At 32.4% G+C, this 15638-nt stretch overlaps 2 protein-coding genes across 2 annotated transcripts; one reads left to right on the top strand and one right to left on the bottom strand.

The window, feature by feature from the left end:
* Positions 1 to 445: 445 nt before the first annotated feature.
* On the top strand, positions 446 to 13959 carry LOC119675235 (inactive rhomboid protein 1). Its single transcript, XM_038086423.1, has 8 exons — positions 446 to 626; positions 1089 to 4378; positions 4431 to 4772; positions 4826 to 5080; positions 12803 to 13057; positions 13183 to 13446; positions 13675 to 13774; positions 13838 to 13959. Exons 2-8 carry the CDS (start codon positions 1184 to 1186, stop codon positions 13957 to 13959), a joined length of 4533 nt encoding a protein of 1510 aa, XP_037942351.1. The 5' UTR covers positions 446 to 626; positions 1089 to 1183.
* Positions 13960 to 14373: 414 nt separating this feature from the next.
* Positions 14374 to 15477, bottom strand: LOC119680744 (probable H/ACA ribonucleoprotein complex subunit 1). Its single transcript, XM_038093704.1, has 5 exons — positions 15360 to 15477; positions 15183 to 15304; positions 14766 to 15123; positions 14667 to 14708; positions 14374 to 14605 (listed from the first exon to the last, which is right to left on the bottom strand). Exons 1-5 carry the CDS (start codon positions 15391 to 15393, stop codon positions 14502 to 14504), a joined length of 660 nt encoding a protein of 219 aa, XP_037949632.1. The 5' UTR covers positions 15394 to 15477; the 3' UTR covers positions 14374 to 14501.
* Positions 15478 to 15638: the final 161 nt, after the last annotated feature.

Genomic DNA, 15638 nt, shown 5'->3' with positions numbered 1-15638 from the left:
TTCACTTGTTGGTGGTTTCTCATATTTAAAAACCCATAAATATATATTTGACATATAACGTTATCAAAAAAGTTGTTTAGAATAGCTAATTTCTAACATTATTAAAATCCAACTTAATATTTTCGATTATTTTGTGTATTTCCTGTCAATCACCACAAAACTGTTTGAATACTTAAATCTTGAAAGCTGACAAAACTGTGTGAAAACTGTTATACAAACTGATTTCATTTGGGGGTGTAGCTTCAGTGTTTCTGGCACAAAGTTCATAGCAAAGGATATTCTTTGGTTCATAGTATCTCTTGTTATACAAAAAACATCCCTTAAAAATATGAATTAAATTTGCTATATGTACTAGGCTACAAAATTGAAAATTGGCATTTTTGACGTTTATATTACATTAATTCACTGATGTGTGATATAAGCTCGTTTTTAGATAGAAAAACCATTTTTCTTGAATAACATTATACAAAATATATGGGAAATTAAATAAAAGTTCGCGAAATAAGTCTACTCTAGTACTACAATGTTCAGTGACCACTGAAACGTACTCGGTTCGCTTGTAAGGAAGTGATTCGTGTTTTGTAAATTATATTACATGATTATTAAAAATAGTTTGTTTTATTATGGTAAATTAACACCCTTGTAATACCTATTTAAATCGAAAAAAATTCGAATGATTCAAACAAATAACATACATATATTTAACCGAATTTAAATCAAAACTAATGATTTATTTAGTTGGAGTACTAAAAAGCTCAATGCAAAGATACATAACAAATATGTATATAAAAAACCATTAGAAACCAATTAGAATACCAATTTCTCAAAAGAATTGTTTAAAAGAAAAGAAATTGCAAAATAATTTTTATTACAAAGTCATAAAGTACATAAATATATATATCTATGGTATATATTCAAATAATTTTGCTGGGCTTTTGTCCACATATTCGCAATGAGAGGGTAAACTAATTAAGTTGTTATTTGCTGATTATAATACAAAAAAACAAAATTATTTAACTTTGTAAATTAGATTTAACATAATAATAAAGTATAATTTAAAATACCATTTTTATATTTTTCAAATTTAGCGACAGATCGATTTATAACGAACGAGTTATTTGCAGTTAATACAAGTTCAATTTAGTACTTTGAAAATTAACAATAATTAGCATTTGAAGGCAATATGCATTCCCCTTCGTCCAACAGAACACCAAATGATATCGAGACTGATATGCCATATCAACAACAAATGGTTTGTAACAATCGTCGCAAGCTATCTCTTAATTACTCAAATCAACTTCTGAGTACACCTGTAGAAGTGATTGATTGTAATAATACGACACCAAATACAAATGGACGATATAGCCCCCATACCTCTGATTTACTTTTACGCCAATCAACAAAACATTCAATTGAACGTTACGATGATGCTTTAAACTGTTGCCTTCCTCCACCATCTCCTGCACCCAACAACGATCACTATATGACAAATTTAGCAACTCTTTCAACAGTTCCAGAATCATCGAAGCCCAATATAAAGGCTCCAAGTAACAACAGTGGTATTGATAGTCAACAAATTTTCCCGTCGCAGTCTCAGTATGATTCCGAACCGCCTGAAAATGTTCAAGTTGCAGATATTTTAACGCAAAAACAACACGAGTTACAACAAAAATATGTTGGACAAAAGACATTGCCTTCTAGCAACATTTGTCCTTCTATGTGCTATAACTCATCAAATATAAAAGTTATGAACTCATCATATTCGCAAAAATACAACAACGTAAATACTCAACGCTCAGATTCGCCAAGTGCTCGTTATCGAATTCCTGAAAATTTTCGGGAACCCGGTGCTATTGTGAACACCTCAGACAATTGCAGTGATAGCAAAATTCAAAATAATTATGCTGTGACGACCTCGGCTGTAACACCGTTAGCAAGATTTGCTTCAACAACATATTTTATTTCACAAAATACAACGCCGCTTCAAACAAATGACTCATACACATATTTATCTTCCACTGTACATACTCCAGTAAAACGATATATTCCTACACCACCACCTAATGAAATCGTGTCAATCACTCCAACATTGATGTCAGTTTCGATGCCAGTTTCGATGCCAGTTTCGTTACCCGTACCCATGCCAATGCCCATCATAAACGGTCATTCAAAATGTATTAGCAATTCATCTAGTCTATATACAACACCACATCATCACAGCAACTTGCCTTATAGGGTTCGGATAAAATGCTGTCCAAGCGAAGAACAATTTTCTCAACTTCAACAGCAACAGCAGATAATGCCTGCAAATATTAATGTATATGAACGAGAACATCGTTCCTTGTGTATTGCAGATGGATGTGCTACGTCTCCACGTATGCATCCCACTTCATACATGACTAAATGTACTGTTGCATCTACTGCTTCAACAACACTATCATCATGTAAAGGAAATATAGCAATTAATGAACAATTGCAGTTACCCACATCTAATGCAGCTACATCAACAACGGAAGTGTTAAGTACTCAAAACGCTATTAATTTTTCGTCTGTAAATGCTATAGAATCAAGTAACCTAAATACTACTAATAATAGTAGCATGTGTTCACATTGCAGCACTGTACGCCGTACAACTGGTGTACATCAAACAACACAAACAACGGGGCCAATAAGCCCAATTCCTTTGCAACAAATATCTTCTACTTATAATGGAACTAGTAATTTTCCTGGGCCTATATGTTCAACTGCGAATACCTTGGTATACTCTGCTGAAGAAACAAAATTATCCCCTCTTTCTTCACAGTCAATTAGTGTACAACCAACCCTTTTGCAGATTAACATTACACCAACTGAACAACAAAATGAAGTGCAACAGAAACATAAAACTAAGCAAGCACAGTTTCAACAAATGTATGGACAATCGAAAACGCAAAATCCACATATACAATGTTTACCTACACAACAGCAACGGTATTCACGAAAAAAGCGTTTAAATATTTATTTTCGAAAACAGATTGCAACATTTTTTGGAGTTGACGTTAGCACAGAAGCGGAGGAGTATGAAGTCTGGCAATCACGACACCGTCGACTTGCAATACGTCGTTTTGGAAATTTAAAATTTAAAAACAAACCAATCCAAAACAATACTTTTAATTCATGCAATCTTCAAATTAGTAGTCACACTCACCGTATAAATGGCCAGAACTGCAATTATTCATCAGACCGTCCTGATGTTTTACCCGCTCATACAGCTGATGATGACGATAAACAATCCATTAATTGTTATAATATAATTAATTTAAATAAAACGGCCTATCAATATTCAAACGTTCAGTTTCAATTTGCAGAAAATGTGCAACGTAAACCGTCTGTAGTTGCAATGATGCTTTGTAGCGTTAAATATATTATGGACACTATCAATAGACATCAACCACGAATATATCATCAATGGTCTCGAAGTTTTGCTCCACCACATGTAAATCAGCTACAACTATCTGAAGATTTTAACGATTTACGCCTGAATTTGTCCTTACTTCAAGAAAATGAAGTATTTTTTGATGCACCAAACGCAGATCAAAATGCAACATCATCAGCTTCAATGACAACTCAATCTATAAATAATACAATATCGCCAAACAATGGCACTACTTCAAACAATCGATCTAATAATGTGCCGGTAATCAAAACATTTGAAATACAAGAACGCCAAATGTATGTTAGTGAACGTGTACATGGCTGGAGAACAACGGGTTTAATCGGCGGCAGTACACAGTTGCAAACTGACCCATTTGAAACAAATACGCATCAATCTTCCACTGGAAACGCGAGTAATCATCAAACATTTAGCCATATGCCAAGTCAACAACTACAGCAAGATAGCAGCAATATTCGTGGACATCGCATTATTCCTCAGCTACTAGATGGCGTGCTAGAAAATTCACGTAGAACTTTGCCAGTCAGAATTAAGTTATATTCCCTCAATGATTTAGATGATAGAACAGATCATCGTCCTTTTTTCACATATTGGATAAATACTGTCCAAACGCTTATATTGTTTTTATCACTTATATGTTACGGTATTGGCCCGATAGGTGTTGGGATAGAGCAAAAAACTGGACAAGTTTTAGTAACTAGCCTTAGTCTGCAAACAGTTCAGCACACAGAACAGCGCAATTTTTGGATTGGTCCACGAAATAATGATTTAGTTCACATGGGTGCAAAATTTGCAACGTGTATGCGCAAGGATATAAAAATAATGGATGTGCTTTCGAAAACGCGACGTCAAGAACGTGAAACAGCATGTTGCATCCGTAATGATGATTCAGGCTGCGTACAAAGCTCGCAAGCTGATTGTTCCATTCGGGGATTGTATCCAACGGTAAGAAGAATAAAAAATTTTGAGTTTAAATTTATAAAGGAATAACTTATAGAAATCAATGTCCACTTGGAAAAAGTGGTCACCTGGAGAATCCGGACCAGGTGGTCGTATTTCTGGTTCAGTTTGCGGTTTGGATCCAAAATTCTGCGATGCACCTGCCTCAATTGCTCCTTACGAATGGCCCGATGATATAACAAAATGGCCAATTTGTCGTAAAACAAATTCATTTCCTCAACGGTTCCGATACAAGGATCATACCGCAGAGCATATGGTTTGCGAAGTTATTGGTCACCCATGTTGCACTGGTGTATATGGAGAATGTCGGATTACAACGCGCGAATATTGTGACTTTGTGAATGGTTACTTCCATGAAGAGGCTTCCCTATGTTCACAGGTAAGAACTTCAAAAATAAACCAAAAACTCCAATTAATTTTTCTATTGCTTAGATATCTTGTTTAAACAATGTATGTGGAATGTTTCCTTTTTTAACCATTGAAGTTCCGGACCAGTTTTATCGTTTATTCACGTCACTATATTTACATGCTGGAATTTTGCACTTGGCCATAACAATTGTATTTCAGCATATATTTCTTGCAGATCTCGAACATGTCATTGGACCAATTAGAACAGCAATTGTTTACATTGGATCTGGTTTTGCTGGTAATTTAACAAGCGCTGTGCTTGTGCCATATAAAACAGAGGTAATAATTAATTAAAAAGATATGATACTTACAATCCTAGCAATCTCCATTATGTTCATTTTTTAAAACTCTGAATTTGAAAATCACATTTGAAAATATATATATCGGCAAACTAAAATTTTCAAACAATACAACCAACTCTACCAAGCTTCAACGCATTATAAAATGTCTCAAAGAACCTATATGAGTTCTAGATCAAACTTTGTCAGATCGCTTCCATATTAAAACTTGTTGTTTTGTTGGGCTTGATCGAATACATATGCAAAGTTCAAAATTTTTAACTGGTACTTTCACATCCCTGTTTAGATATAGTCACCAACATGGATAGTCTCTTGCAGTGGGTATTATTTTGATAACGTCTATATGACATAATCATTTGCTTGGACTATAATAAAATCATATTAAGAATAATCACTCTAAATCCCCAAAATACTAAATTTATTTATATATTCATTTGTTAAATAATACATGAAGTTGAGTTGTATTACAATATCTACTTCATATGAAAATGCGTTATGTATTATTTGTTCAGAATTACAATTACGGAAAGTTGTCCGAAAAGCAAACAATATGTGGACGCCAAGATTTGCTCGAACTGCAAAGGAAATTACACAGCCAACTATCGCGATTGTCCTATCTTTCTTGTCCTAAAGGAAAAAATGACGGCAGCCAAACATAAGCAAAATCCTATCCTTAATATAAATTTCTTACCTGAGCAATTCCCTCACTTAAATAATAATAACTATACTGCCTCAAATGAGCTTCCTCAAACATCGTATGCTCCATCAGCTTCAACGCAGTCTTCTTTTATACTAAGGATGGACAAGTTTATGAAATGGATGCAAAGCATGATGCAGTCTATGATGCAAAGTATGGTCCAGAATCAAGCGCTTATTTCCAGACTACTGAGATCAGATTAAACGCATCTGCCACGGGAACGCTAACGGCTTAATACACCAAAAATTTTTATCAGAATTACAAAGCGTCATTATGAATTAGAGCAACTTTCCAGAAAACATTTTCAAGCCACTACAATCTGCATATTTATCGCCCAAATGAAACTAGTGTTATTTTACAAAATACTTTGATTCTTTAGGATCGAAATTCTTAGCAGAGATTTTAATGTTAAGCACACTTTCTAGGGCGCCAGATTAATATCGCTACGAGGAAGACAACTCTATGCAACTCTAAATAAGGGACTCGAAGTCATATCATCTGGAAATCCAACCGATACCAGTAAAACTCCTGATTTGATCGATTTCAGTGTCATCAAGGATTTAAATAAGGAATATATCTCTGCTGATCCATCGTATGATTTGTCTTCAGACCATTCGTTGATAAAAATGATCCCGAACCCTAAAAAAGATCATTAAGTTGTTACATCAAATCGACCAATAAGTCTATTGCCACAAATCTCAAAAATTTTCGAAAAACTTCTAATTAAAAAAATCCTGATTTCCTTCCCGATAAAAAACTTAATTCCGGACCATCAATTTGGTTTTCGCAAAGGGAACAATGGAACTGGTCCTTGGAGTCGCTAACAAAATACACTTAGCTTTACATTCAAAACAATATTGTATGGCAGTTTTTCTTGATGCAGCGCAGGCATTTGATAAAGTGTGGCTTGAAGGATTTTTATTTAAAATAATGCACTCGCTTCAGGAAAACATTCATAAACTTCTAAAATCCTACGTTACTCACCATATAGGGTTAGACACAAATTTTTATCTTCACAAGATTACGATATCAACGCTGGAGTTCCTCAGGTTAGTGCCCTGGGTCGCTTCTATACTTAATCTATACAGCTGACATTCCACAATACCCAAACAATTTGCTAACGACGTTTGCTGACGACACTGCTATAGTCATGACCGCACTATAGCATCACAAAATTTATTCAGACATATTGGTTTGATTGAAGAGTGGCTTGCTAAATGGAGAATCAAGGTGAATGAAAGTAAATGCTTTCAAGTGACTTTTATTCTAAGGAGAATATTATTATTAAATCAATATTATATTCAATATATCAATATTAAAGCTAATTTGGACCTATAGTATAGAACTGTGGACAAGCTACGTGCGCACCGTGGTATGTCAAAAACAAAAAGTATCCAAATCCTCATGCTCGACATTTATTTTTTCTATTTAGAAAAATTTAATAAATAAACCAATAAAAGAAAAAATAATATTAATAGGCTACGAATTCATCCCGACAAAAAAGATCTATTGTGTCTATTAAAACCCTACTAAAACAATTCTAGACTATTTATAAATCTCGTAATTACTACTTATTACCTAGTTGATTTGGAGCCAAAATCCCGCATCCAAGGTAGTCAAGTCTACGTGTTGCCGCCACTGTGCAGTTGCGTAAAACATTTCTCATGTTTCTTTCTCCTCATGACAGAGTCGACTGCAATCAGTTTCTACCACATCTTTATTCTTCATGTGGTAATTGAGTCTAGAGCGTTCTGTTAATAGTTCAGTTTAGAGTTCAATATCGTTTCTGCCAAGTTTAATGATAGTGTCAATTTTGATGCGTTCAGAATCAATAAATATTTTAAACTGCCACATGCCTGTTTGAGCTCTCCAGTGTTCAAATTGACTTCGTTTCTCATTATTCACATATTAAGTTATTTGTGAAACTACTTGTCCTCCCGCATAAGGGTTTTGGGTAAATGAAAGAAGTTTATGCAACTTTCTTTGCCAGGGAGTCTGCCATTTTATTACCATCATGCCCTTCATATCCCAGTACCCACACAAGGTAACATAGTTTCTCGATACTAGAGTATTTAGAAGTTGAAAACATTTCCAGACCAACTTTGATTGGAATGAAGAGTTTGTTAAAGATTTTAAAGCTGCTTGACTGTCCGAAATAATTCTGGAAGCGATTGCTTTCCGCAATTCAGGCCCTACAATTCCTGCTCTTGCACTGCTTATTTTCCATTTTGGACCCATCAGTATACCATAAGTATGAGCCCTCTTTTAAAATAATTTAATTATTTCTCTAACTTGATCGGTCACGGACCACTTCGAGTTCCCTAAAAAAAGCTAGTCTTCTATACGTCTTATCAAAGACTTTAAGGCACGGAAAATTCCAGACTTCATCCAGAATTCTTGCGTGCCCTATTAGATTGCCCTCTTTAAAATTACATAGATAGATGACATAGATGAATTTTGTTAAGGGTCATCTTAACCTTCGTCTAATCTATATTTGGCCCTCATGCCAATAAAGCATAGGTGATCATTGGTACTATTGCGGTCTTGTACTACCAAACCATCATTTTTGGTCGCAGACCCTATTCTTTAGCACAAAGACTTTGGCACGCATACGTTATTTATGTTATATATGATAAATGTATGATGAATAGCTTTTCCAAGTAAGAGTTTTATTTAGAATTACTCCTAAATATTTCATTTCCTTAGATGATGTTAAATCGGTGTTCCCTAGACTTGTCCTTCTCTTTCTGTTGAAGGGTATCTTAAAAAATTTGTTGTAATAATTATTTCCAATTTTAATAACAAAATTTTATTTAAAAGTAGTAATAAAAACGCATGTTATTCATTTGAATAATACTCGCAGACAATTGTTAAGTTAGAAGATATTCTGTTATGAATATAATTTAGTCAAAGTAAGCGGTTGCATCGCTCTTAAATAAAACAACTGCTGTTATTCATTTGATATATGCCATAGAACTGCAATGAGTACGTAACACTCAATTCATTGACTGTGTTTCATTTATATTCATTCTGACTCTCTTTTTCGTATATTCGACTCCGTCTGATTCATACAAACAGCTGACATCACTTATAGTGATTTATACTCTGCCCATATGATGCTCATAAACACCGACATTCGGCACGAGAGTGATGAATTTGATTTATGAATCATTCATGAGTATTACATCACAGTCGGGAAAAAATTGATTGTTGTTCTATGCCGTACATATAATTTAATACTAAAACAACCCCTAATTTAATTTAAATTTGTACGAATGCTACAAGTATTCGAGTTATATATTTTCAATGAGTACATTCACACTCACCTGAGTATAAGCTATGATTCATGAATCATACGTATTATTGTAAAGCTGATTCATTAGCCCCGACGTTCGTTACCGAACATACTTATGAATCATTTTTGTGGCGAATATGAATGTATATAAATAGTGTGTGAAAAAAGCATTTATACGCATTTAGATTTGGTTTGTTATGAGTGCACTCTGAGTGTTAAAATTATGACTCGTTGCAGTTCTCTGATACATATATACCAAAAAAGAAAGAATACATTTTACGATTTATAATAAATTCTATATTCGAAAGTGGTGCTTGCTGGCGAATTGTACATATTTCATAGATTTAACTTCTAAAATCAATACCAAAGCTAGATGTTTGTTTTAGAAGTAATAACAACTAAAACTTAAAAATACTATTTTGATGAGGTGTTACTGTTCGTCTAATTGCAAACACTTTGAAGCATTGGTGATCACCAACTAACAGTTTCTTTTAAGTTTCACACAAGCCTGTAAGATCATAAATTATTCTGTTCAATAAATATTATTAGAAAAAATATCTGGATATTCTTCTCGTATTACGGTGGTACTTTAAGAAATAATCTTCTACATTGTATTGTGACTCAACATGTTTATTGTCGACTAAACAATCTACTTGATATAGTTACTACTTAATGGTCCAGTTGTGAATATCTATTTCAGTTTTACACAATGTTCTTGTAACAAACTCAACAGGTTCTTCATCTCCATTCTGATCATTTGCCAGACCAAATTTAATCTAACCTTTACGATAATCTTTGTCTTAAATATTGGATTAAAACCAGGTAAACAGTTCTTTAGTAGCAATAATAAATTAAATTTATATACAAGTTCTCTATCAACTTGCAGATTAAGCAATGTTGTTATATTTGGCAAGAATCGTTTTTAAAAATTGACTATACCCAGAGTAGCTTGCATTTGTTTAACGTTTGCTAGATTCCTGATGTCACTTATCTCTTTTACTTTACTAGGATCCATATTCAATCTTCTTTAGTTGCAATATAACTTACATTTTGTTTTAGAAAGTTTAAAGCACTTATTACTTAACAATGATTACATCTTTTTGAACCTTTCATTAACTTCATTTCTTGATTAAAAAAACCAAAAAAAAATAAATTTAAAAATTGGAGGTTATGAGAATTTTTTTTTACGGAGAGAAGTCAGTCCCCTAATTGACAATATTTCAATCTAACATTAACAACGTCGTTTATTTTGAATGACAAACTCTGATCTCAGAACACAAAACAAAAATTAAATAAAGCTTAAAAATATCTAAAAAGGGTTTAATGCAATGATAAAAATAGAGCTGTTCAAGAATACTTCGAAAGTGTCAGCCCACTTAAAAAAAATTATAATAATAATTATTTTTGAAAAAATGCAGCGAAAAAACTTAGATCGCCAATCTAAAATAAACCATGCTTAAAACGTGACGGATTTTGGTTCTTCTCACAGTGACAAAGATAAGGATTGTATTTTAGCAAATCAACTGTCTTTGTCATCATTATATAAACCTATAAGTTTATACTATAAATCTATAAGAAATTCTAAATCAACTGTCTTTGTCATCATTATATAAACCTATAAGTTTATACATATAATGATATAATATACATATAATATATTTATACATATAATATAAGTTTATACTATAAACCTATAAGAAATTCTGCTGCTGAATTTAATGTCTATAATAACCCAAAAACGCGTTATACCGTTATATCACACGCTATTTCATGTATTTTCGCAATCCTGCAATAGCATAACTACTGCATTTGCATAGGCTTCTATGACACTATATCCACACTTAGCCCAACCTTTGGTTTTGGTGATGTTTTGGTCCTCATAGACTACAAGAATCGTGCTATAATTTGCATTGAAAATGTTAAAAGCTTATCCAAATGTAGTAGTTATGCTATTGCAGGATTAGCAAACTACATGTTGTATGAATCTTAAATTTTAAGTTCAGAGAGAGAAAGAATTAGGACTATTAAGAGAGCAACAGGCATCAACATTTTCTTTTCGTCTTTTTCTTCATAAACCAATATTAAATTACAGCAATAACTATACGACGATTCCATCTTTCTTTTGTGTTTATAAAATGTTCACCACAATTAAAAACATCAATTGAGGCTTACAAGCCAAAATGTTGTAGTTGGAATCCGCAGGGATCTGTTTGTCTTATCTCTTTTTGATGGGACGAACGACAATAAGTCGCCGAAATCAACGAGTGGCTCCGGAACGTCGACTTGGTCATTCTTGGATCCTTCATAACCACATCATTTTTTGTAACAGCTTCAAATATTTTGGAAGAATATCCACTTTGACATCATGATGATCACTAAAAAGCAAACTATTCATTTATATTATTACTAAAATTATTTTTTACTTACCTGTGAATATTCTACTTCCACTGATCGCTGGCTAATCATGTTACGGCGTTTAATCAATATATTTATTTCATTAATTGTAAAAGCACAAAAGCAACATCTACGTGTATATTATCCTCCTAATAAAATATAAAAACAACAGTAAAACCAAAACATATTTACAACTAAGTTCGACTAAGTATGTACCGTGAAAAAATCCCGGAAAGTTTAGTTTAGTATTAATTCAACAAAACTCGCACACACCTTTATTAGAATTAAGGCAAGTACATAAAGGATACAGCCCTAAAATTATTTACGAAAACTAGCAGAACTACCAACTCCGCGTTATCGAATGTCAGAATGGTTGCAGGCTCCTCGGAGAGGTATGCAGATCTGAGGTCAATAATCCAGTCAAGGCGAAAAAAGGGGTTTTGAAGATATCTTGCAGTGAATAGAGAGTAAAAGTGCTAAAGTGCACTGACTCAACTAACTTCAACATAATAATAAATTTGCGTAATAAATTCTTACGAATGAAGGGCCGAATTTATATATTACCCTAAACCTTAAACTTTCAAAAACCAAAACTAATTTCTATTTTTATATTAATAATAATGTCGATAATAACGTTGACAACTTCTGCCAGTATGCTTAAAACTTGTATTTCATTCATTCTACGTTAAACGTGCCAGACCTTTATTTCGGACAGTCATTAATCTTAGGATTCAAATTGCTAAAGACTACTGCCTTTACGCTACATTTTTTTTTTTTTGATAATGCTGTCCCGAAAAGGAATTTCTTAAATTACTCATCAAACGCAAAGGAGATTTTAAAAAAATTGGATGGATGGCTCTGAAAGGATATATACCCCTTATGTGTACGAGAAGTATTCCAACGGTTAATTTGATGGCGAGGAGCAAACATAATCATACATGTCGCTCTGAAAAATAACGTCTGTTGGACCTACAAAACGATCAGATGCGCCATTTTAGAGAAATGTTTTTCTACCGTTAACGACAGAGCACTTGAATCGACTTCAGAAATAAATTCCGTGCCCCTATAATCCAGTACTTTTGACATAGTATTATGAATAAGACTTGGTACTTCTAGATATAGCTGATGTGGCGGCAGTAAAAAATAGAAACTTAATAGTTAATATTATACACAAAGTCAATCTGAGACTTAAAAATAATGTAGCATTACCAATTGCTGGTAGTAAATATATCCACTTTTTAAACTAAATTATTTATTTTTCCAGAATATTTGTATATAAATATATAAATGTGTATATTTTTACATTTCTTTTAAAGGTTGGACCTTTAGCATCTATATCTGGTGTAGTGGCATCTTTAATTGTTCTCTTGATATTAATATGGAAACAATTACGTAAACCCCATATCGCACTTTTAAAATTAATTTTTTTTGGTTCTTTGTTGTTTTGCATCGGAACCTTACCTTGGCAACTAAATTTTACCGCTTTGCTGGCTGGTATATTTTGTGGAGTCTTTTTAACCATCGCCCTTGTCCCGTTTGTCAGTTTTACAAAATACGAAAGGAAAGCAAAGGTAATATTAATATTGATTGTACTTGTTTTAAATTATTTGGATCAAAATAAAGCCCTATAATTGCATTAATATATTACGCAAAAAAAAAAGAAATATATTATAATATTTCTTTTTTTTATATATAGATGAATCTTATATGGACATGCATCCTATCACACTTTCTGATCTACGCAATAATGATCGTAATATTTTATTTGTTTCCAACGGAATTAACGAATTTTCATTTTGGAGAAAGTTTGAATTATAATAGTCTCGATATCACGAGAGACAGCACCGATACTGTCACCAGCACTTTATTGGGCACAAGCCACAATTTTCGTACATTATCTCAACAAAAAGCCTTTGCACTTCATCACCCATTAAAAGAAAATGGACCAACAAAAACAGCAGTAAGCTTTTTTACAAAATTTGAAAATCAATAAATAAAAAATGAATCTCCAAGTAAACGATTTGTTCCTGAACTATAAGCTGTAGAACAAACCGTTATTGCGAGCCTAGTAAATTTAATTTATGTATATACAATATATTAATTTCTTACACATTTGTTTTGAGTTCAAAAGAAATGCAATTTGGCTGTAGTTGCTAGTTATATAACAATTGTTTTTCTTTTTTTACAGTATTTGCACCATCAAAGCTATATGAATCAAAATAATATAAACATAAACGATTTCTTTCAAAACAATTTTTATAATTATAATTTACCAGATTTAACTAATTGTTCTAAAAAAAAAAAATTAAAAAATGGTAAATTTTATCTTAATCAAAATAAATATATCAAAGTTAATAATAGCAACTTATTTAAAATTAAGAAGTATTCCACTGAGAACATTTACAATATGTCTTCATCGTATAATTATCAGCAATTAATAGATTATTTCAACAAAAATGTAACTGTGAAATGAAGTCCACGTTTAAAGTGACATTTACACATTAATAAAAAGAGGCATTATTTACAAATGGAAGCTGAGCATTTCTTTAGAAGCGCAAGTTAATTTATTTTCTTAGAATTTAAATTATTTGAAATCAAACCATTTGAATAAAACGTTATTGAAATTAATCTTCTATTATTCAATGGCAGATATTTACTTGAAGCATTAGATAAAAAAATTTGTATTGCAAAATCGAAGCTTAAATATCTATAACTTATAAAATTTTGTTTTTCTTTTTGCCATTTAATATATAGATAAATTATCTATGTTAATGTAAACTTATACAACACTATTATTATTAAACTATGTAGTATATAATATTACGAAATAAAAGTTAATTAAAAATAAATATATATTGATTTGTTTCTTTGTATTTTATAGAAAAAAACTATTACAATCAAAACAAAAGAACTTCCATCTTAAAATTTAAAATTATTTCTAATTTATAGGATTTTATGCACGGTAGACTACAGTTAATATGCTGCTTCTTTATCAGATTTGATATACTCCTTATGTTAGTTTCTGCCTCGAGACATTTTATTCCTATTTGAATTTCCGCGAAATTTATTGAAGCCGCCACCACCACCACCACCACCACGGAAATTTCCACCACCTCGTCCTTAAAAACAAGAAATGTTTTTTAAATAATTATACTATTTATAACAAATATTATATTTTACCTCCTGAAAAGCTAGGCCGACCATTTCGGTTGTTACTAAAGCCTTTTTTAAAAAGTTACAATAAATTATCAATAATAAAACTTTAAATTTAGTACAAACCTCCACGTCCACCTGGTGTACCTCCAGAAACACCCTTCTTTTTTGATTTAGCTTGTGACGAATTGGTTAAAAATCTCGATATTGGCAATAATTTACCAGGATCAATAAAAAGCTTCAGATTTCGTTCAAAACTATTCGCATTCATGTTATCAGACAATTTTACAGATACGGAATAATCTCTAATAGTTCCAAATATCTCGTCAATCTTACCAATTTGCTCTTTATTTTCTAAATAAACTGGAGCATTAAAATAAGGTACATCATCAATATCAACTTTACAAATTATGTCATCCTGGCACGGATACATAAAATGACCCAAAGGTATAACTTGAGACGGAGGACCAGTCATACCGCGATCCTATAATAGTTAATATATATATTTAAAGCATTTAAATAAATATCAATTAAAAATTTTACCCCAAAACCTCCATACCCGCCACGGCGAAAACCACCACCTCCACCACGTCCACCGCCATTGCCACCGCGTCCAGCATTTCCACCGCGACCGCCGCCACTTCCGCCACGACCTCTAAATCCACCTTTCATATAAAAAATTATAAACTTTGTTATGGAATTAAACTTTCTTTAATTTACCTCTATTATTATGTCCACCACGATTAAAAGCCATTTAAGTCATGTACTTTGTCTTTGTATCAATAAACTAACGTAACCATGTGGTTAATATTTAAACTCATTGGCACTAACAGGTATTTACACACAAACGTACCCTATCAATCATGTTTGTCAATTTTGATTTACTTCAATGAATCAGATTTACACATTCAAAAGTAAACGATGTTTCTATGGCAGTAATATAAGGGAAAAAACATATGAGGGCATTCAGAATGTCTGTGCATCGTTGCATGTGAAACT

This window comes from Teleopsis dalmanni, chromosome 2, assembly GCF_002237135.1.
Source record: "Teleopsis dalmanni isolate 2A chromosome 2, ASM223713v2, whole genome shotgun sequence".
Taxonomy (NCBI): Eukaryota; Metazoa; Arthropoda; class Insecta; order Diptera; family Diopsidae; genus Teleopsis; species Teleopsis dalmanni.
This window is presented reverse-complemented; position numbering and strand designations above follow the sequence as displayed.